General features: G+C 46.8%; 1 protein-coding gene across 3 annotated transcripts in view; it reads right to left on the minus strand.

Moving 5' to 3' along the window:
- B4galt5 (beta-1,4-galactosyltransferase 5) overlaps positions 1 to 23202 on the minus strand; it is a 47747-nt gene extending 24545 nt beyond the window's left edge. For 2 of the 3 annotated variants that reach the window (XM_076930268.1, XM_034493847.2), the window contains exon 1: positions 22990 to 23202. In XM_076930268.1, the coding sequence (XP_076786383.1) occupies positions 22990 to 23104 (115 nt within the window). In that variant the 5' untranslated portion in view covers positions 23105 to 23202. Of the gene's footprint in view, positions 1 to 7769; positions 7793 to 22989 lie in introns of those variants that run through there. The other variant, XM_076930269.1, reaches the window with a different exon arrangement.
- Between the last annotated feature and the right edge of the window lie 345 nt (positions 23203 to 23547).

Genomic DNA, 23547 nt, shown 5'->3' on the forward strand with positions numbered 1-23547 from the left:
GCCCGTTAGGGATTATAACACAAACAGGTGTGCCAGTGTTTCCACACCTGTAAGCCTAACAATCAAGGGCTGATGCAGGAGCTGACACACCAAAGACCAGCCTGGACTACACTGTAGAAGTCCGTCTCAACAAAAACAACAGAATGTTGTATGTTCCAACTACAACATCCTACCCTAGACACCCCTCTAAGCCAGCTTTCTAGAAACAGCTTGCTAATTTGCAGTTAGAACAAACACACTCAAGAAAATGATGTTCCCAGCAAGACACCAATGCTCCCTGTGGAGATGAGAATGTGTCTGCATTTTGGCCCAGTAACTGATGCTAGGAGCAATACAGGCAGAGATGAAGTTAGACTATTAGCTGAGGCTGTGCTAACTCTGCTCCAAGACAGGATGGATGCCCAGCTCTAGACAGTCCTGTCAGCCCATTCCAGTCTTCCAAGTACACCCATGAGTTACAGACAGGGATATAAAAAGATGAAAGTCAGAGCTGGAAATGAAGCTCAATGCCTGTTTCTTATGTATGAAGCTCTGGGTTCAATTCCAGCACCATGAATAGAAGAGATGGAGGCTGCTTAGTGATGATTGTCCCAGGGCTGGCATAGGGCAAGCAAGGAAGCAAACAAAAGAGTCCTGGGATCAAAGCAGAGCTGGACTGTCACAGATGAGCAGAAGGCGTGGTAGCCCCACCCTTTGTTCCTCTACTGTCCCAAGAGCATAGGAACAGTCCTGCAGTGGTCATAAGACAAGCACTAGCCATAGCTTCAGAGGTATGCCCTCTGGTGTTGGAGCTCTCTAAAGGACAAGCCTTGTAAAGAATCAAGAGATTTAAGAAGACGATCAGCCCATGCACAGTGACATCCAGCATCACTGCGCCCAGGAGCCAGCTAGGGTTGTGGCCGGGCTTCCTAGACTTCCCTCTTGCACACATCTTAGTAAAGAAGAAAGTTAATTAAGACTTGAGTCTTGTCTAACTTTTATAAAAGAGGCTTTACGATAATCCCTACTTCACAGAAGCGGGACAAGAGCAATTATTATTATAGGGCTGCTAAGACTTGGAGAACCTTGACCACCTGCCTGTCCGGCTGCCTCACTGTGAGCACCGCTGATGCTGTGGCAACGGTAGCAAGAGTTCTGGAAGCCCAGCAGAGCTCTTCCAATCTCCTGAACGGACTAATCTGACTCCATGCTTACTATATATGCAGAGACAACAGAACAAAGGACACCTCATGTTTCTTGCCCCCCCCCCCCATAGCTACCTCAGAAATGCTGGGATGACTAAACAGATTATGAGAATTGACCAGACTGGTCTCTCAGACAGTAGTCTAGGCCCAGCTCCATTTGCAGTGTGAGCATGTGCCACAGACAGGCTCTCACTATGCAGTTTAAGCTGTCCCGAAACTATATAGACCAGGCTAGCCTCAAACTCCAGAGATCTGCCTACTTCTGCCTTCCCAGTGCTGGAATTAAAGATGTGTAGCTTGACCAGTTTCATTTTTAAAATGACCTCTTACCTCTAGCTTTCTTTCCAACCCTTTAAAAACTTGAACAGAACTTTTGTGAAACTATTAGTCCTGATATGAAACTGAACATTAATCTTCATCTGACCTGCTACTCTAACACTGCCAGCTCTTAGACAAGCTGAATGCTGGCTAAACAAACAAGTGTCCTGGTCCTGTTTGACTGAGCTTTCTGCAGTGGACTGGAGTCCTGAGCCCCAGAGTCAGGTTCTCCATGGCACATGGTCACAGTGGAGACTGAGATGTGGCAGAGCACTCAGTCAGGCTGAGAGGCAGCACAACAGAGGGCTTACCCAGGACCTAGGAGGGTAACCTAGGAGGACCTTAGGTTAAAACCCAAGCTCTATCACCAAACCCAAACAAACAAACAAAAATAAAACCTATGAACTAAGTAAACCTTGTGGCTTGAAAGGCTCAGAGGTTAGAAGCACTAAGTGCTCTTCAGAGGACCTGGATCTAGCCTCTGAGAAAGGGCTTTTTTTATCCTATTATTGTTGTTATTGTTGTTATTGTTCTTATTTATTAGGTAGGTCTCGTGTAGCCCAAGCTAGGCTAGCCTTAAACTTGATATATAGGTGAGGCTAAATTTCTGTTTCCCTGTCTCTTCCTCCTTCGTGCTGGGATTACAAGCATCTACCACCACACCAAATCTATGCAGTACTGAGAACTAAGTCTATGCAATGCCAAGAATCTAAGCCATGCATGTTCAACTGGGCACATCAGTAGCCCCTATACTGATTTCTTAGCATCTTTTACTTATCAACATTTGAGTGTCCACTGTGGTAAACAACAGTGCTCCAAAGACATTAATATGGACAGAGTGAGTCTGGCCTCCATAAAAAGAACACCTGGACCTAAACACTGGTTTTGCTTCAAGCTAGTGGGGCAATCTGGCAAGTCTCATTTAAGCTCACTGACAATCTCCCCACCTACACAATGGACAAAGCATAGTCCCTTGGGTGAGCAAGTGAACATGAGCAGTACTCACTCACACAGTCTACACAGAGCTCCAGGACAGCCAGGGCTACAGAGGAGGACTGTCTCAAAACGAAACAACAAAAATAACAAGAAAACCCAGACACAGACATGATGGCTCATACCTGTGATCTCAGCATTCTAGTGGCTACCGCAGGAGGACTGCCACAAGTACAAAGCCAGCCTAGGCTACAGACACCCTTCTGCCTGGGATGCCTGAACAGTGCTGAGACCCAGGGAGCCTGTTTTAGATGAAGCATTTAACTTCCCATGTTAACCCCAGCTTTTACATTAGGCCAGGTCAGCTAGAGCTGGGCAGGAAGTTTGACTCACAAGCCTGTGAAGCTGAGTTCAATCCCTGGGTCCAAGGCTGAAAGAGAGTGAACTCCTGAAAGCTGTCCTCTGGTTCTTACTACACAGCATGAAGACCTAAACCCAATTCCCTCCCAGGAGGATATACTTAATCCCAGCAATGAGAGGCAGAGAGCTGCTTGTCTCTTGTAAGGACAGTGTGAAAGGATTTGTAATTTTACAGGCCAACTGGGAACTCAGGAAAGTCATATTCACACTGTCCTGGAAAAGTCAGACAATAACCGCAGCCAACTCAGAAATCAAACGCAGGTCAGCATCTAGACTGAGTTCTCAAATCTGACTATCAGAAGCTGTGCATCATTTTGAAAGCATTTTGAGACAGTTTCATATAACTCAGGCTGGCCTTGAACTTCCAATATAGCCAAACAAACAAACAAACAGACCTTGGACATGGAGTCTCTTGCTGCAGACTTGAGAGTAAATGAGTATATGTGTCTGTGACCTGAGAGCTGGGATTACAGGTATCTGCCACCAGGCTTAGTTTGTAAAGCCTTAGTCTGTTGGAAAAAAAAAAAAAAAAAAAAAACAAAAACAAAAAAACCAAAAATCCTACAAGCCAAAAACTGCACGAAAACTGATCGATCTGCAAAGTGCTGAGAGTTCTCCTCATCCTGCATCCCCAGGCACTCATGTCATCTTTTCTGACTGGGCGCCCACAAGGCTCCATGGAGCCAGAGGACCACCAAAAGAACCATTACTAATAACACCTTTGGCATCAAAGCACAATTTGGAAACCCGGAAAATGCCTGTAGAATAGGAGAAAGCAGCATCTGCCCAGAACCACGAAGGCAGCATCACAGCATCTAGGAAGGCCCACTGCTGCTTCTGATCGCTCCCCTCGCTTCCTGCCCTCTCTCCACTCTGAAGACAGGATTTCCCTAGGTTGCCCAGAACAGTTCAAATTCTTTCTGTCTTCCAGTTCTTAATTTTAACCTTAATTATGACTTTTTTGTCATCCCTCTTGAATTCCAATGCTATTTATTTACATTCTCTGCACTGATTCGCTGAGACAGCGTCAGGTGGCTTCATGCATGAGACTGAGTGGAGACAGAAGGCAGAAAGATCATTGCCAAGCTGGGCAGTGGTGGCACACACCTTTAATCCCAGCACTTGGGAGGAAGAGGCAGGTGGATTTCTGAGTTGGAGGCCAGCCTGGTCTACAGAGTGAGTTCCAGGACAGCCAGGGCTACACAGAGAAACCCTGTCTCAAAAAAAAAAAAAAAAAAAAAAAAAAAAAAAATCAATGCCAGTCCCTGCCCAGAGCATGCACCCAGCACCTGGTCACAGACACACACTGCTTTAGTCTGCAGCAGCCCAGGGGGGGGTCTCCTCTCTGCTGTCAGTCCCAAATGAGGGTAGCAGGTACTAGCCACAGAGCCAGTCAACAACTCAAAACTCAAATCAACTTTTCTGGTAGCAATAGGAAGTTAGGACTGGTAACTTCTCACATGTTATCAACAAGTCTTAAATGAGGGTGACTTTGCTTCTCAGGGAGCAGTAAATAAGAGTTTTCACAGCCATAGGAAAGAATACTACTGGTCCCCAGGGCATAAAGGCCAGGGAGGCTACCAAATGTCCTGCAACTTCCCAAGACAGACACCATCCTGCCTGACTATCAGCAGGGCTGAGACCCAAGGACCCTGTTTTGGATAAAGTTTTATGTTAACCCCACCTTTTAAATTAGGCCAGTCCAGAGCTACAGAGTGAGGCCCTGTCTCAAGAGTTCAATCTCCCAAGGTTGAAGGAGAGAACAAACTCCTGAAAGCTGTCCTCTCGTAGTCACAGAAAGGTTTTGTTTGTTTGTAACAGAGCAACTCCCCAGTAGCTTCTTTTCTGCAGGACAAGGACAGTGTTGGTGATTTACATGAGACTCAGAAGTAGCTCCTACCATGCTATGAGCTGTCTTAACTGTGGGAGGGAGGCTCTCTTCAGGTCCTCTAACTGGGTAAAGATTTGCAGAAAGCAGCTTCTGCTTCAGTGATGACTGAGGACCTGTGACAGACCAGAGACTCCTCAGAGAGCAAGACCAACCAGGAAAAACTAGACTTTGAAGAACTGCCAAGGCTAACACAAGGCAAAGAGACAGAATTCTGAAGGAGACTCCCAGGGGTGAGACAACACACGGCAGCTGCTTTGCCCCTCAGGGCTTCGGACAATTCCAGGTACCAGGAAGAAGGCTAAAAAAGTGTGACATACCCTGGCACAGGACCAAAATCATTAATGACAGCAAAGAGCCTTGCAGACCTGTGATAGCATCTCAGGTCTGAAGAAACACAGACAAAGGGACAGGAGGTTCCATTGAAGTGCTTCAGGAACAGTTTGAGTTCCAGGGGACTGACTGGCCAAGAGAACATTTAGGTCCTCTGCTGGCAGTTTCAGGACCACCAGAAGGGTGCCAGCAAACCAGAGCAGAAGGAACATGACAAGACCTCACCCTGTGGACAGCTTAGCTGCTGTCAGTCAGCTTTCCATTCTTTTAACAAAGTTCTTTAGACAATTAGTTGATAAAAGAGAAAAACAGTTCATCTATAAAAGAAGATAAGGCAGGAAAGTAGAATGTTCTAGACCAGCCTGGGCTTTGTAGCAAAGAAACAATGGCAGTGAGAGGAACTCACTGCCAAGGCTGATGACCCAAGTTCAATCCCTGGAACTCATATGATAAAGGAGCAATTGTCCTCTGACCTTTGCACTTGCGGCATGACATATCTGTGTTTGTACACACTAATTAAAAATTAATGTTAAAAGACAGTGACACAAGCCAGGGGTAGTAATGCAGGCCTTTAGTCCCAGCACTCAGGAGGCAGAAGCAGACGATCTCTAGTTCAAGGCCAGCCTGGTCTACAGACCGTGTTCCAGGACAGCCAGAGCTACAGAGAAACCTGTCTCACCTTGCCCCCCCCTCACTCCCCACCCCCGCAAAAGAGAGTGACAGTAGGAACATAAGTTAATTGGTAGATGCATGGCTAGCATTTTTATGAGGCCCTGAGTTCCATCTACAAGACTGTAAACTGGGCTTGGTGGCAGCCCAGGGGAAGTGAGGCCAAGAGGACCAGGATTAAAGGTCACCGTCCCTGGAGGAATGGCTCAGTACTCAGGAGCAATCAATGCTCTTGTAGAGGACCCAAGTTCAGTTTCCATCACCTATGGAAGGCTGGAAACACCTGTAACTTCAGCTCCAAGGGATTTAACACCCTCTTTTGGCCTCTGTGGATACACACACATATAATAAAGTAAGTGGCTATCCTTGGCTACACAGTGAGATAAAGGCCAGTATGGGATAGATGAGATCCTGTCACAAAAATACATACATACATACATACATACATACACACATACATACACACATACATACACACACAGATGCATACATGCATACAATCTAGAATTCAAACTCATATTAGAAGTAGATTTACTTTAATAGGAGACTACTATATAGGGGAAAAGGATGATTTATCAAAGTAGAAGACAAAGTAGAAGAAAAAAAAATCCACAGAAAATATACAGGCTGAAGTTTGGAGAAAACCAGAGAATTGACCTTGGAAAACCTGCTTTTCCTCCCCTCTTGATACACACAGAGTAGAGCCTGCTCCTTGGTCATCAGTACAGTGTATCAGAAAAATGACCTGTGATTTGGTCTGTGAGAACCCCCCTCTAGTCCTCAAAGCTAACTTAACCATGGCTTTGACAAGGTTCATATACCCTCCCCCCCCCACCTGCAAGACTGCGGCCTTCAAGGAACAAACTGTTAACATTGAAACCAATACTTAGCAAGGTTTTAAGAATCTTTAGTTTCCTCTAAATGGCTGATTGAAATCCTTGGGTGGAGCCCATGGCACACACTGTCTCTGCTGTGACGTTATTTAACATAAATCAGCAGAATGGGCCTGTGGACTCTTATGTAATAGACAACAGGAAGGTTGGAAAGGATCCAAATTGTGTGCTGTCCCAGGAGGAGTTCCTTGATGCGGGTAATGTATTAAGCTGTTCACTCTTGGGACAACCTATAGAGGGAGAAGTGAGTCATTCCCAGGAAAACAATCTCACCAAGAGGAGGTATTACCATGCTATCACGTACACAGAGAAGCTCAAGATAACCTCTAAGGTTCTATAAAGGTGGGATCCTGGTCTCCTCCTATGGAATGGAGAGCTGGACAGGGTGGCTGATAGCCAAGAGAGGAAAATAACCTTCGGTGCTCTGGGAAGCACAACCTTACATGGGACAAAAGCTTAATTACAACTACAGTTCTAGACGACTACACACATAAACTGTGATAACTACATGTGTGACAATGGCAGACAGCAATTAATGGACTGTCTCAAAGTATAGATGGTTTTCACTGTTTCCACCACAGATTAGTATATATCGGAGGCAACAGATGGGCCAATTATATGCCATCCACACATTGCATACACAAACTTTTAAGTAAAAAAAAAAATTAATTTGCATAGCAAAAAAGGCAAAAAGAGCATCAAAATATCAATATGTGTTATCTCAGAGTTCATGCTTTGTTTTGTTCCCAAAATCTCACAGCAGATATTCATCTTTTTTTTTTTAATTATCTTAGGTTAAATTTACTTTTACTTGTTATACACATGGGGGGACGGCAAGCACCTTTGAGCCATTATGCTAGCTCTGAAAATATTGTTTTTTTATTCCAAAATAACTAATGGCTACAGAGGGGGAGGGGAAGCTGCAGTCACTAGTTGACCTGAAATGGCCCCTGTGTGAATGACTTTAGCACCCTCTTCGTCAGGTACCTCAATGTCTTTCCTACCCAGTTTACCTCTCTACAACCAGGCTCTCCCAGCAACAAGCACAGGCACAGTAACTGCATGAAGAGCCGTGGCCAGCCTGTTTAAATCGTGCCCTACAGTTTCACTTTCTCTTTTCAGTGCTCTCACCTGCCAAGCTTTTCCTCTACTTGTTCACTGAAGACTGGATTCTAGATAGCAGGTGTGCCCAGTGTGCTGTTTCTATCCATACGAAAGCCCTCTGCCTTACCCACACCATCTGATATCACCACCACCATCCTGCTGACACTGATGATGGACTGCCAAGTTCCTGGAGGGGGACAAAGACACAAAAGCAATCAATCCTTGCCCTAGAAAATACCTCCCAACCACATGATGGCTGGCTGGTTACCTGGTCACCTGGTCACAAGGCAGTGACTGAGCGGAGTTGGAGACACTATCTGGCCCTCCAGCCATCAGGACTCTTAAGAGCAAGTCAGAAGTGGGCTGTAAGACTCATTTCAGCCGTTTCCAGACAAGTTAGGAAGTTTTGCTTCTCTCACTTCAAAGCCCCTTTCTCTACACAGGAAATAGGCTTGGATGGACAGCATAGGGTATCTGGGCTCCGCCTAATGCAGTGAGGGCTTACTAGAGGGCACAGCAAGTCAGGGCCAGCGCCTCTTACACAATGCAGCATCTGCTTTTGTTTTTCCAGAGTTTAGACCTCTTTCTAATCAAAAGGCTCAAGACCAGTGGCTAAAGCACTGCACTGGGTTAACATCCGGTTCAGTCTCATCAACAGAGACCACAAAGTAGAGGGTGGGGGACCGGAAGGGGACAACCTATGAGATTCTGTGACAGCGCTACCCATGCCAGTCAGAGGGGAAATCCTAGTGGGAAGTTCTTGGTACCATCTGAGCACCCGGGCTGCTAAGTTTGAGGCACCTGCAACCCCCTGAGTGACAGAATACAAACACTCTTGGAGGGCTTTACAGCAAGCAGGCATTAGGAAGGTAAATTGACAAGCAACAGAGAGGCCACAAGGCAACTTAGGGACAAACAAGACAGCTTCTCACACCACATAAGACTCCTTGAAAAGTCGTGGGCTAAATGGTTTGTTACCTCCAGGTAACTAAAAGTGAACGGTCCACAGGAAGCAATCAAAACATCCAGGTCACCAAGAGACACAGGAAAGATACAACAATCTCAAGCATGTTCTGTCACGTGGCTCATGCCTTAACACAGACAGGAGGAGGGGACAGAGGAGCATGTGAGCTCAAGTACTGGACATGTCCTGGGGAACTACAGAGGCCGGGTGACCAAAACAGAATTCCCAGTTCAAGCAAGACAAGTTATGATGGCACGCACCTGTCATCCTAGCTGCTGGGAGCTGGAGGCAGATAAACTGTTACACTTCCACATTACACTAACCCCAGAGTGCCACACCGTTCAGTGGAATCTGAAATTCTCCTTAACTTTTTCGATAGTAGGAATGAAATTAAGTAGATTTGACACCAAAGGGTCACGCATTTTACACAGCAGTAAAGAGAACACGCTTGCTTTATGGTTTCCACGTTCCTTATTAAAAACAATCTTATACCCAGATACCGTGTTTGTAATTACTAAAGAGAAACAGATCTCCCAGAAAAGAAAGAAAGACTACAGCAAAGAGGCTGTTTGGAGGGCAGAGGCTAGAGGACCTGGAGCTCACGCCTTGGCCTCTGGAGACGGGGAGGGGAGGACAGAGACTGTAGTAGTCTACAGAAACCCAGCCCGGCCACACTTGCCATTCAACACCTCTCAGCCTTGTCAAGTATCTGTGTTCATAGAAAGCAGAAATTAACTGGGTGACTGAGATGATTATGAATAGATTAGTGTCATTTCCTTTACCACTCTTAAAAGTTGATTTAATGGTTTAAAAATATTGTTGCATCAGAACAAGAACGGCAACGTGTTAAAACCTAATCAAACATGATTCACTCCAGAATGTTCCATGTCTGATAACAGCTTACATCAACAATCTGCTGGCAATCGTCACAATCCAATGAAAAGTCCGTTTTCCAGCATACAAGTCACACCTGAACTGTCAGCTCTGACAGTGCCACCTGCTTTACTGTTTTAATTAACACTAATAGGTTAACAGAGCTAAGAACACTCAAATTAGATCTGTGTTTAACTGGTAGCCACCGGCAAGGATCTTGAACAGAAACCACAAGGGCAGGAGCCAGGGCAGCAGGTGCTTTGGCAGGCCCTTTCCCTTGCAAGCACAGACTTGGCCCTACCTTAGGCTACTGTAAATTAAGCACTGAAGAAATTAGCAACAGCTTCTCAGAGAAATGGCCAAAGGGCGTGCCAGCACACAGGTGCTGTCCTCAAAGCAGCGCCTCCCTTCAGGTTTGCCACAGCCTGGGAGACATGGCCCCTGCAGAAGTTCTAAACTGCAAGGGTTTAATTAAGTGAAGAACGGAAGTGGTGGGAATCTCATTGCAATCAAGAGCTTCAGGCCCTGCATGCACCATTCACTATAGATTCTAATCCACAGGCAGGAAGCTTTGCGCTCACCCACCCATCCCTCTTCCCTTTGTGTATGGTAGCTAGGGTACAGGGACAGGAAGGGGACACTTGTCTGAACTCATGCCGCCAGACTTCAAGCATCCACACACAATAGGTATCTCAATCCTCCCTGTGGACATACCTGTCTGTCATCCTTTTTCAGAGACATGCACCTGAGTGGGCAGGCCACATGAAGGAATGAAGCCAGGCACTCAAAGCTTCAAAAGTCCAAGTTACAGCCGAGCAGACCCCAGGTTTTCGTTCTGCTTTCTGTGGGGGCAGAGGGGCACTCTTCTGACCGTTCCACTTTGTTTCATGATAAGGCCCCTAGTCACATCCTGGACTATGCTACTGACTTTACTGAAACTTTCAAGTTTTCTATAATAAAGTAATTACTAAGGAAACAAATTAGCTTGACCCCAAAGTAGCTCTTAACCTCAAGTTAATCTTCCCTAGTGCCAAGTAAAATTCAAACAAATCCAAATATTCTAATTCCTACAAATCTTAAAATTCCTAATACTTTAAACCAGAGTGAAAAGAAGCCAGGCTCACCAACTCAACAGCAAAACAAGGCAAACACCTCCTTCCCACTTCTCACAGGCTCACACTGGTAGCCCAGGCTGAAACCTTGTGGTGAGGGATCCAGCAGCCCCTGCAGATAACACCATGATGGCCCTTGCCTTGCTGCCATGAAATGGAGCTCTTCCTACCTTCTGATCATAAATATGGAGCATGGGGCACTAGATTCCCTGAGGGACAGGCTTCCCACATTAGTGTGCAACCTCATAACGGGCTTGGTTCTTCACTCTCCTTCAAAAGAGCACAACAGGGAACTCCAGAGCCTAAGCAGAAACTGTCTCCTGAAGCAAACTTTGAGCTAGGCATGGTGAGGTACATCTATGATTACATCACTCTAGATTCTGAGGCAGGAGGATTGCCATGAGTTCCAGGCCAGCTTAAACCTTAGCTAAAAACAAACTCAGAGGGAAGACAGGAAGCATGTCTGAGTCCCAAAGACAAAGCCTGAAAACACTGAAACATGGGAAGCGTCGACCAAAGGATTCTTCTACTTAGAACTAGAAATGATGCCCGCTGCAGCTTGTAGTCTACATCAGGGCAGACTGCTTCCGTATGTTTATTGATTATTTTACCTTAAAGACCAGAGCTTGAGGATCAAACACGTGCTTCACCTGAGATATGCAGTATCACAGTTTTCATACATAGCACATGCACTGTGCTTTACTGTGATTTGAAAGAATGGTCAAGACCCATCTTGAATCCTAAATTGGGAGTGGGGATACTTCCCACTCATCAACAGCCCACAGGCCTGTCCCCCTTATAGCCAGCAAGCATCTGACTTCAGTGGGCATGATGACTCTGAAACTCTGCTATGATTCATACTTTTGATCATAATCAGCATTTTAATAGATCCATAATGTTGTTTGAATCTTGAATTCCTTGCCTTGAAGGTTACTAGTAGAGAAAGCATTGGTATACTCTAGCAAGAGAGAACACTCAGGATCTCAGACACACCCACCTTCACTACCCTTTCACTTGCCAGAAAGTCTTTCTAGAGCACAGGGTGGTACGGGAGCCAAGGTTACAACAGTGACCCACAGTGTCAAGACCCATGAACTTGATACTGAATGAGAGGCCTGGGCCAGCACAAAGCTGGTTCAGAGAAACCAATCCTGAGTAGTCTGTGCTGGAAACATGCTGCAGGGACAGGAAACAGGTTCACGATGCAAGACAAAAGCTTTCTGAGCACCTACTAAGTGTCACTGATTGATGTGGTTTCACTATGTAGCTCCAGACAGGCCTTGAACTCTCACTCCCCTGTCTCTGCCTCCCAAGTACTAGGATTGCGGAGGCACGCTGCTGTGACCTCTGTATTTACAGACTTCAGGAGCTAGAGGGGCTCAGTGGATAAAGCTGTGCGCTGTTTCTCCAGAGGACTGAGTTCAGTTCCCATCACAACTGCTGGTAACTCCAGCTCCAGGGGATCTGATTTCCTCTTCTGCCTCTACATACATAATCAATCATACATACACATACAAATAAATAAAAAGAAACATACAAATAAACAAAAAGAAATAAGTCTTGGTGCTAGAGAGGTGACTCAGGGTTAAAGGACTTACTGTTTGGAAAACAGATGAACCTATATTTTTCAAATCTCACTGTATTTGTTTAACCCAGAAAATGTCCTGTCTCTCACATTAAAATGTAGTAAGAAATATTAAAATGTTGAGTTATCTTTCAGTCCTACTGAAGGAAATAATCAGCAAACAGGAAACATGAACAATATGGCTTGGCCCAGGATGTTTCCAACACTTAAAATACTGAATGGAACACTTTTTTCTTTTTCTTTTTTTTTTAAAAAACATTAGATGAAGGCCAGGCAGTGTTAGCACAGGCCTTTAATCCCAGCACTTATGAGGCAGAGGCAGGCAGGTCTCTGTGAGTTTGAGGACAGCCAGGGCTGCACAGAGAAACCCTGTCTCAAAAATCAAAAAACCCAAATTAACTAACCCACCCACCCATCAGCAATCTCAGCCTCTAGGCACAAGGCACAAGTGTGAGTGCTGACAGAACAATGAGAGCAGGCGGCAGCCACTTGCTTTTGGAGGCCACTTGATTTGGGGGAACCACTTGCTTTTGGGGGCCACTTGCTTTTGGGGGGCACTTGCTTTTGGAGGCCACTTGCTTTGGGGGAACCACTTGCTTTTGGAGGCCACTTGCTTTTGGAGGCCACTTGCTTTTGGAGGCCACTTGCTTTTGGGGGGCCACTTGCTTTTGGGGGCCACTTGCTCAGTTGCTTTTTGAATCAGGGTCTTATTCTGTAGCCAAGTGTCTTTACTCTGGCCTTGAATGAGAAGCGATTTTGGCACCGCCTTGAGTGTTGAGACCAGCAGGCATAAGCCACCATGCACAGGCAACAGGGCTCTAGATTTATATCCTAGCACTGAAAATAAAGCTAAATTATCTTTTGTGCCTCCAAACAGTCTATTAGGAAAATGACAATGACAAGCCACAGAGTAACAGGAAATATATAAAAGTCTTGTGTCTGGTAAGGGTTTAACAATACCCACAGTGTTAACAGTGGCCAGCCATCACAGAAGATGCCGAGTGCTGGCCAGGAAATGTAAGAGGACACCAGAGCGAGACGCCACTTTACTCCTACCACATGCCTCTTCTTTTGGAGACAGGTTTCTTGTAGCCCAGGCTGGCTCTGAACCCACTATGTGCCCTTGACCTTGAACTTCTGATGCTTTTGTCTAATATCCCACACCTGGCAATTCTTTAATAAATTAAAAAAAAAAAAAAAAAAAAAAAAAAACAACCGCTGGGCTTGGTGGCAAACAGTTTTAACTCTAGCTCAAGAAAGGCAGAAGCAGGTAGATCTTTGTGAACTCCAGGCCACCTTAGTGTAGAGAGATTTCCAGGTCAGCCAGATCATGCCTCAAAAAGGGATGGGGTTGGGGGTGTAGTCAACTGGTAAAGTGCCTGTCCACCATGCATAAAATCCCGGGTTCAATCTCCAGCACCACAGACAAACAGGCATGGCGTTCAAACCTACCGTTCAGCACTTGGGAGGGATGGGCATCTATAAGTTCCTTGTGACTTTCCTGGCTGACCTAGAACTCACTAAGATCAAACTGGCTTCACACTCAGAGCTCGGCCTGCCTCTTGCTTAGGGAGCAATTGAATTACAGACATGCATACCACTTGGGTACTTAACACTGTGTTTCCTCCCTCATTAACCAGGTAGGCAGACCCAGTGTTTGCATTTAGTCTAGACTCAGGGAAATTACAAAGCAGAAAACATCCCTATCATTACTTTGAGGATATGGAGAAAACCGAGAGTTTATTTTAAAAATTAATTGTTTTTATATACAATTCAGAGGGCAGATGTGGTGGCTCCTGCCAGCACTCAAGAGGTATAGGCAGGAGGATCAGGAGTTCAATGCCAGCCTCCACTACCCAAACTTAGAGGCCAGCCTTGGGGTCAAAAAGAAGCAAACATAAGTAGCACAATGTGAACCGTGTAGTCATCCTGTGGCGGTGTCTCGTGGCTCAGGAGTGGAGCGCTGGCTACCCACTGGGGCCCTGGATTTGATGGGGCAGCAGGGGTTGGGGAGAGGTAACCTGTCATTTCTAGTCTCTCTGGTTTGACTTCCTCAGACAGAAACTTTTAGTGAATCAAGCAGGAAAATGTGTAGAACTCCTCTAAGAAAAAAATATAAAACCAAAATCCTGATGGAGGAACTGAAGAGATGGGGGAGGGGGAGGGGGGTGGAGTGGGATGAATGGGGTGGAATGGGATGCTTCCGTGGCTAAGAGCACTTCCTGCTCTAGGAAAGGACTGGAGCAGGGCTCCTAGCACCACACCAGGTGACACAGATGACTGTAACTCCAGCTCCAAAGGATCTGATCTCCCTGGACACTCTCTCACATACAATATACATACACACGCACATACATACATACATACATACATACATACATGTAAATAAATCTCTAACAAAATAGTTTCCATCCAAATACTTTATTTCAAGGTCTGTGGATATAATAGGATAGTGGAACAGCAGTGTGCAAAATCAGATACTTTCAGAATAAGACAAGTTAGGCTTTTTAAATTTTATTTTATTTTAGAGACATGGTTTCTGTGTAGCCCTAGCTGTTCTGGAACTCACTCTGTAGACCAGGCTGGCTTCAAACTCAACAGATTCGCCTGCTTCTGCCTCCTGAGTGCTGGGATTAAAGACATGCCCACCACCGCCTGGCTTAGACTTCCTTAAACCAACAATTCTGCCATTGTCCTGAATGATAATAAAGGTTTAGCTAACACAGTTATGGCAATAGTGTGGTATGTAAGAAGGTACTATTTTCTGACCATCACAAATGGTCCGCTGATCCAAAATCTAAAATGAGCAAGAATACATTAGGCTTTGTGCTTAAAAGACATAAAAGCAGAATTCCTCAGCTTGATGTGGCTATTTTCCTGAGATGGAGTCTGTCTCTTGATGGGCTTACCTCAGGAAGCTAGGGTACAGCTTCCAAGTTTGTTGTTTCATGTCTGTCCAAGAATAAGAAAACAGGAACACCAAGTGAGCAGAATGATGGTAGTTTTATTAAGAAAATGTGAGAGAAAATTCCCAAGAGTGGGAAGGGCTCCAAGGGAGGAATACTGTCCAGCTGGCCTGCCCAATGGGCTTTATTATAGGTTTTATGGTGGGGATTACTAGGAGACAGGTCATCTGCATATCAGATGCCCAAACAGTAAAGAGTCCACAGTTTCAGGGGTCACCTGTGTCTCATAAGTAGTTCATCATCCTAGCCCTGTCCTTATGGCCTAAGAGAAGCTAGTTCCTGTACAAAGCTGGAGACAGTGGCTCACACCTATAATCCCTGCAGAGACAGGAGATCTTGAGTTCAAGGCCAGCCTGATCAACACATGAAGAGCACATCTGAAAAACAGACAAAGGGACAGGGTGAAGTCTGTTGAACTGTGCTATCTATCAAGTCAAAGCCCTGAGCACACGTGGTGGCACAAGCCTGCTAAGGAATGGGCATGAGGATTGGGAGTTCCTGGTCAAACTCTCACACAACAAACTTGAGGCCAGCTTGAGCTACATGAAACTGTCTCCAAAGTAATTTTTGAAAGCATAAGTTCTAGACTCAGACGTTTAGTTTAAGCATACAGAAGAGAGAATCTTTGGGTTCAAGGGCAACCTGATCTACACATTTGCTTCTTCAAAAAAAAAAAATCAAAAACCAAACCAACAAACAAAAAACCACCAATCGGCAGTTTTATTTTCTCTTTTCTCATCTTTCCAAGTTTCCACTTACTAGACACAGAACTAAGTGATAGGTTTAAAGGCCTATAAATTAGAGTGTTCAGAACACCTGGAGGCTGAAAAGAGCTAGTCCTCTGTACCGATATTTATTACAATGCACTTGACTCTTTATTAAAATAACAGAGTTGTTCCATACAGTAACCTACGCCCAGGTCTCTGCTTGCTCCTTTACCATTCACTCCACACCCACAGCCAGTGGCCCGGCACCTGTACAGCTCCTCTCCATAACTGGGCCACTCCCTACCTCAGAGAGCATTCCTAATTGATGCAGGTAACTAAGGCACCTGGGAACATTGTCCAGGCTCCTTCCACGGGCAGTGTCTGTGTCACCAGAGGAGGAACAATACCTCAGGGCAACCAACTGCTTACTCAAGCTAACAAAGGGAAAGGGGGGAAGGGGGGAACTTGAGAAGGGACAGCTCTCTGAATAATTTAAGGTACCCCCATGCTTGGGGAAACTAAATTCCCATGTGACCTCTCCTCACACAAAGGCACTGTATAAAAAGCCCTGAGTCAAAAGGCAATGAATGCAATGAATGCTCTTCACTTCCACTATGCACGGACTGGAAGCCCAGGGCCAACGGCCCTGTTTGTTGCTGAGACCTTGGATGAGGGGCTGGAAAAAGCAAGACTCCTCTGCATATTAAAATGTAAAGGATGACCCACCCCAGAGCAGAGGATGGGACTAAGACAGATACCACCTGGGGCCATCCAAACCATCCTGCAGTGCTTTCCTCCCCGACAGAGGACTGAATTCTGATTCTGTCAGTGTTTTCTAAGACAGACTTTGGTGTAGATTCCAAGTGTTTGATGCAGAACCAATGTCCTCAAGCAACAGCAGTGTGTCTGTGACGCATGGGAACCAGACACAAACCCTTGCTCAAGCTTGCAGCATGAGTTTTACAAAACTGCAGCAGGGCAACAAGACTTTAAGAAATAGGTGTTCTCCGGCTCTCTCTCCAGCACCACACGAAAGGGCAAAGGGCATGCAACCTCAGATCAGAAAGTGACTCTGTTCTGTGGTCTAGTTTCTTCAGCCCACAGGTGAGAAGACCCAGCAGTTTGGCACCAAAGTGTGGATGGTAGCCAATCCCAAATGTAAGGGGCTTTGGACCCAGCTTTATGCCCAGCCTTTTGTCAGCCACATTTCAATCTCCTTCTGAGAGCACACGGAGAGGCAGTTTCCTCTATGAGACAGGGAGGGAAAGGGAGAACAGGGCTGCTGGCTAGAACAGAGGTAGAGCTGCCGCCTCAACTAGGCTCAGTCTGCCACAGCAGAGCCTGTGCAGGTCCCACACTGGTCTTCTACTGCCCTTACCCACAAGTCCCTTACTCTCTCCTGCTCCACATCCCTCCATGTCCTAGTGTTCTAGCACTAAAACCCGCACCCATGACCAATAAGTGACAGTATTACTCAGCTTTCAACCAGACTGTCTGGTCACCCCAAGATCTTAAAATTCTCTTGCATGTATCCATCCCCTATCAGAATAGAAGCACAAACCTTCCCCTAGGAAGGACCACAGGGGAAGAAATACTCTGCTCTCCTCACTTCCAGGTCATCCCACAGCTCAAAGATGCCACCAAACGACCTGGCAACTAAATGAATGAAGCCTCTCCCCTCCCTATGCTGGGTCTGCTGGTGACACGCTGACTTAGCCCTCCAGGACACACTGTCTTCTCTTTCTATGTGTTTCTCCCAACTAACCTTACCATCATCCCTATGCCACGTCTCCCTGAGCCATCACAATTCTTAACTCGGGGGGAAAATGAATGGCTCAGTCTGGCTGATTCGCCATCTTTGAAATGAAAGCTGTAGTCAGAACTAATGGCATCTGGGAACAGGAAAGATACTCAAATGCCAATTTGCTGAACCATTTTCTTAAATCCCTTTGTCTCAGTGATCTACAAAAAAAAAAAAAAAAAAAAAAAAAAAAAACCTAAGTAAGATCAAAGGTGGGTCCTGGAACCTGGGGAATGCCTTTGACTTCCCTGATAGCTCTTGATGGGATGACTGGAGGCCTCCTCTCTGCTCACACCCACCTGCTGGCTTCCGATTAGCCCTTATCTACCCAGCTTCACCTCTATACTCCTGACTTCCCCGAACCACGGCAGCTCTCCACTTGAATGGTTGTGTGTGCCTCTCTCCCCTTTACAGTCACAAAAAGCCCAAGCAAGGGGACCAGGTGAGTCAGTAGTGTCTTAGTGAGTTGGTGGTGTCTTGGTGAGTCGGTAGTGTCTTGGCCACTGTGGCTTTGGGTTGTCACTCTCTCAAAGAACTCTAGAAGGCAGGGCAAAAGAGCCTCTCCTTCCTGGCTGTTATGATCTCAGCTCTACTGACCTGACCAGTCTGGGAGGAGGAGCAGATGCATCTGTTCTCACTGCCAAAGACTAGCTCAACTCCAAACCTAAGACCTTTCCTTGACAGCAAGAACTCTCCAGAGAAGACAGAAAACATAGTCAGAACCCTGACAGCAGCAGTACTGTTCTTTCTGCAAGTTAGCCTGTCCTCTATATAGGTTTCTCCAGTGTGGTCTACAGAGTGAGTTCCAGGACAGCCAGGGATACACAGAGAAACCCTTCTCCAAAAAAAGAAAAAAAAGAAAGAAAGAAGGAAAAAAGAAAGAAAAAACATCTATTTGATTATGTAACACATGTACTTTCTCTATAATCTTCAGTCCAGTACATCTTTAGAATGTCAACAAACCACCAGCATTCCATACACTAAATCATTCATTAGCTTGATTGAGGTATAATTGTCTTTTAACACACAGGCCTCTCCCATAGAATAAAGGGGCACTGGCAGAACAATTTAAAGTTCAAAGCCTGTCTAGGCTACAGAGTGAGTAAAATCCTGTCTTGATTTCCCTACTGTTTTTAAAGATGTGTTGATTCTATGTATATAAGTGCTCTATCTGCATGTATACCTGCATGCCAGAAGAGGGCATCGGATCTTATTACAGATGCTTGTGAGCCACCATGTGGTTGCTGGGAATTGAACTCAGGACCTCTGGAAGAGAACCAGGGCTCTTAACTGCTGAGCCATCTCTGCAGCCCTTGACACCCTCTCCCCCTTCTAAATCACATTTACTTACTTATTTGTTGTATGCCCAGGGAGACCATAAAGTCAGAGCTCCTTCCACCATGACAGAACAAACTCAGGTCATGAGCTTAACTCACTGAGCCACCTCAACAGGTACTCAATTCACACACACACACACAAAATCACACACACATACTCATGCACACACATACACATACATGTACTCAAACATACACATACTCGCACTCACACATCCTTGCACATACTCATGCACACGTGTACTCAAACTCACATGTGCTCACATACACAATCTCACACACACATTCACACACTCACACACACCCAAATGAGGGAAGCCAAATGACTTCCACAAGTTAACTGGTCAAATCAGGAGGGATCTGAACAACTGGTTCTTTCTTGACTTTCAACACTTGCCACAAACCCTCGGGACTAAGTGCACCAAACCAGGAAAAACATTTCCCACTTTCTTTCCTCAGCCGTCAAAGAAGCAGAGAAAAAACCAGCTAAGACGGCAAAGCAGAACTCTAAATAGTAAACTTTCGTAGAGAGCTCACTGTTAGTCTTAACCGCAGGCAGTACCACTCTCAAAGAGATCCTGTTGTAAGATCAGCAGAGGTCAGCAGCCTCTGCACCTCTTGCCAAATGAAGGACCATAAAATTATTAAGATATTTTCCCACTAGCACTTTATGCCTGAATCTATTACCAGCTCAAGTCCACTCTCCTTTAAGAGACCTGGTCAGGTTGGAAGCATGCTGAGGTCTGAAATTCCTCTAGTCAGAGGGTCATAAATAAGATCAAAGTTTTCTCCAGAAAAGAGGGCATGTCAATACCAAGGTTAAGTGATAAGAAACAAACAATCCTCCGGCTGGGGAGAAGGGCTTCAAGGAAAAGGTAGTTCAGAATAACTTCTCCCCTTCCTCTTCTTTTTCAGCTCTCAGTCCCACCCCCAATAGGGATTGCAGCCAGGGTTTCACACATGCCAGATGAGAACTCTAACGCTGAAATACAGCTGTGAGCTTTGTAAAAAAAATTATGAGCTGCTGTATCTCTGTGTGTATGCATGTGCCACACAGTGAAGGTACCAACAAGACCAGAGGAGGGCTGGAGAGCCTCTCGTGCAGTGAGTCTCAACCTTCTCAATGCTTTTTAATACAGTTCCTCATGCTGTGGTGACCCCAACCATGAAATTATTTTTTATTGCTACTACTTCTGGGACAGCCTGTCCTACATAGAGACAGACAGACAGACACACACACTCCCTCTCCCTCTCCCTCTCTTTTTTCTTTTTCTTTTTTTTCCAAGACAGGGTTTCTCTGTGTAGCCATGGCTGTCCTGGAACTCACTCTATAGACCAGGCTGGCCTCTGCCTCCCAAGTGCTGGGATTAAAGGCATGTGCCACCACTGCCCTGCTGAGACCCTGTCTCAAAAAAAATTAAAATTAAAAAATGTCAATGTGTATGGGTGTTTTACCTATTGATGTTTGTCTGTGCACCATGCAAGTGCATACCTAGTGCAGAGGCCAGAAAAGAGGGTGCTGGGTCTCCTGGAATCAAAGTTACAGGTGGTTGTAAGCTGCCATGTATCTGCTGGGAACTGAACTCAGGTCCTCTGGAACAACCAGTGCTCTTCACTGATAAGCCATCTCTCCAACCTTCTAATTTTTTTTTTTTTTTTAAGTTTTTGAGACAGGATCTATGTAGCCTTAGTTGTCCTGGAACACACTCTGTAGACCAGGTTGACCTCAAACTCACTGAGATCCTCTTTCTTCTGCCTCCCAAGTGCTGGAATTAGAGGAATGTACCATAATTCACAGTTGAAGTTCACTTTTATAGCCATCTCAAGTAAGGCTTTTATATCCTAAGGAACATAAACCCCTACATTCTCTAGACTGCCTCAACCGCTGGGAAAGATTCACCACAGCACAGTGGAAAGCTAGACATTTGAGAAATTAAGTTGGTTAACAAGAAAGGCATAGAAGAGGCTGGTGAGTTGGCTCAGCAAAGAACACTTACTGCTCTTGGGAAGGAACCAGGTTCAGTTCTTACTACCAACAGGGTGGCTCTTAACTATGTGTACCTCCAGTTTCAGAGGAGCACACGGACACAACTTTTTAAAAGGCAACATAAATGAAACAGCCAAATAGCTAAATGTTAAGAGTGGGGATGTGAACTACAAGCTGTCTCCGCTTTACCACTCCCCTCCACCCCCTTTTCTTGTTTGCAGTGCTAGGAATCAAACCCAGAACCTTGCACACTGCTAGGAACAACTCTACCACCCAGCCACATCCCAGCGCTGCTGGTCCTATTCTTTGCCAACAGACTTTGAATAGCAATGGATCTGTTCTCTCAAACACTTCTAAAGTCACTAATGAAATCCCAAGAGAGTTGAGTCTTGCAGTGACACAAGATTTGGGATTCTAAGTGTGGTGGTAGCACGCACAGGAGCTCCACTGACCTACAATCTACCACTGAGAAATCTGAAGCAAGTTTCATTTCTGTTGGAGAGTCTGGTTTCTATTCTTTCTCATCAAAAAAGGTTGATCACCATGGAGATACAGGAGAGACACAAACCCAGACAAGAAACACCTGTCACTTTCACTAAAGGACAAAAAATAGAGGGTCTGGCTGGAAGATGCCTGAAGGTTTAAACCCATCACTTCACACCCATTTTATGAGAATCTAATATCCAATTTGCTAATGAGCTCTCTTCTCAATTAATTCCACTAATTAGTTATCTATTCTTGTTCAGCCAGAATTCCTGCCCTTCTACTTAGCAAACCTAACAAGCCACAATAATTATACGTCCCTAGAGGGATGCCACTCACCAACAGTTAGGACAATCTCAAGTTAGCTTTTCCGTTTTCCCAGGTCAGGCTGACAGCATGAAACACCAACTTTAAACCATCAAGTGAAACCAGCTTTAAAAAAATAATCAGGGGAGAACGAACCTCCCCCCGCCCCTCTGGAAATTTCTCTGCCAGTTCAGAGTTGCCAGGTCAACAGGGAACAGCAGCTTTTACTACTACGATCTCAAAGGCACTTCCCCTCAGCGGCACCCATCCCAACCATCCAGAATTCTCGCCCTCGGCCCCACCCCCAACAGCATCTTCTCATTTTTCACCGTGGGCTGAAGTTTTCTCTAGCACTCCAAGACCACAGTAAGGCAGGCAAGTCGCATTCCTTAAACCGCTTCCCTCGGTCCCCCAAACTACCTGTAACTGCAGATATTTACTCATTTATTTTATTTATTTCGAAGACTCTGGGCGTCTGCTATAGCGATAAAAGCTTTAAGGGCATTTATGGCCCTCCGTCCTTTAAAGGCTGGAATTCGTGCCCCCATTTCACAGAGGAGAGAAGCTGAGGGCCCAAGGTCATACGGGACATCTGACCTCAGTGTCCTCTACCTTTAACCCTCACGCTGCCACTGCCTTCTCATCGGCGGCCAGTCTGTTCCGGGAAAGGCTGGTTTTCTCTCCAGGCGGTCTCCCCCTCGAAAGGGCGGGCTTTGGAGAACTGCTACCCGTTCCATTTCTTCTCTGAGCGCCCCCTCCCTTCCACCTGGCACCGCTTCGCCGCCCCTGTCACGGCACCTCCTCCAGAGCCAATTCAAACTTCCCATCGGTCCCCAGAGCAGGTCGGGTCCGCTACGAGGAGCCGCGGGCGAGCGGCATGCTTCAGGGAGGAGGGGGAGGGGAAAGGGGCGCGCAGCCCGCAGCCCGCAGCCCCGCCGGGTCTGGGCAGCCAACGCGCGGCCGCGGGGGGCGCGGGCGGCTGCGTCAGGGAGGAGGCCGCGCGTGCGGGCGGGCTGCGGGGTGGCGCGGCAGGAAACGGCGAGTCACGGAGCGCGGGGCCGGCTGGGGCGGCGGCGCGGGCCGCGGCGGGAAGGGGCGTGGGGTGGCCGCGGGGTCGCCTTCCTACCTATGCCGGGCGCCACATAGACGAAGTAGAGCAGCGAGGACGACAGCGAGAAGAAGAAGAGCGCGGCGAGCAGCGAGCGGCGCGGCAGCCGCAGCAGCCCCCGGCGGGCGCGCATGCTGAGCCGGCGGCCGCTCGAGGGCCGACCCGGGCCCCGCTCCCGCCGCTCCGGTCCGCCGCCTGGGCCTCGGCCGCCGCCTTCCGGGCTTCGCGCGCCGCCGCCTCGCCGCTTTCAGCCGCCGGCCGCCGCGGGCCGGGCCACATGAGGCGGGAGGGGTCCGGCGACTAGAGGAGCGCAGCGGCGGGGGCGAGGCGATGGGGGCGGGGCCTGTTAAGAGGGCGGGGTGAGAGGCGGGGTCTGATGCTGAGGGCGGGGCGAGGGCAAGGACCGCAGTCTGAGGAGCAGATGGGGGTACCAGACCTGAGGCAGGCCTGATGGGGACCGAATAAGGGCGGGGCCTAAAGTGGGGGCGGGACGAGGGCGGGGCCTGATGTTAAGGGTGCCGCCGCGAGCCTGAGGAGCACACCGGCGGGGACCGGGCCTGAGGTCCAATGAGGAGG

The sequence above is a fragment of the Arvicanthis niloticus genome, chromosome 2 (assembly GCF_011762505.2).
Source record: "Arvicanthis niloticus isolate mArvNil1 chromosome 2, mArvNil1.pat.X, whole genome shotgun sequence".
NCBI lineage: Eukaryota > Metazoa > Chordata > Mammalia > Rodentia > Muridae > Arvicanthis > Arvicanthis niloticus.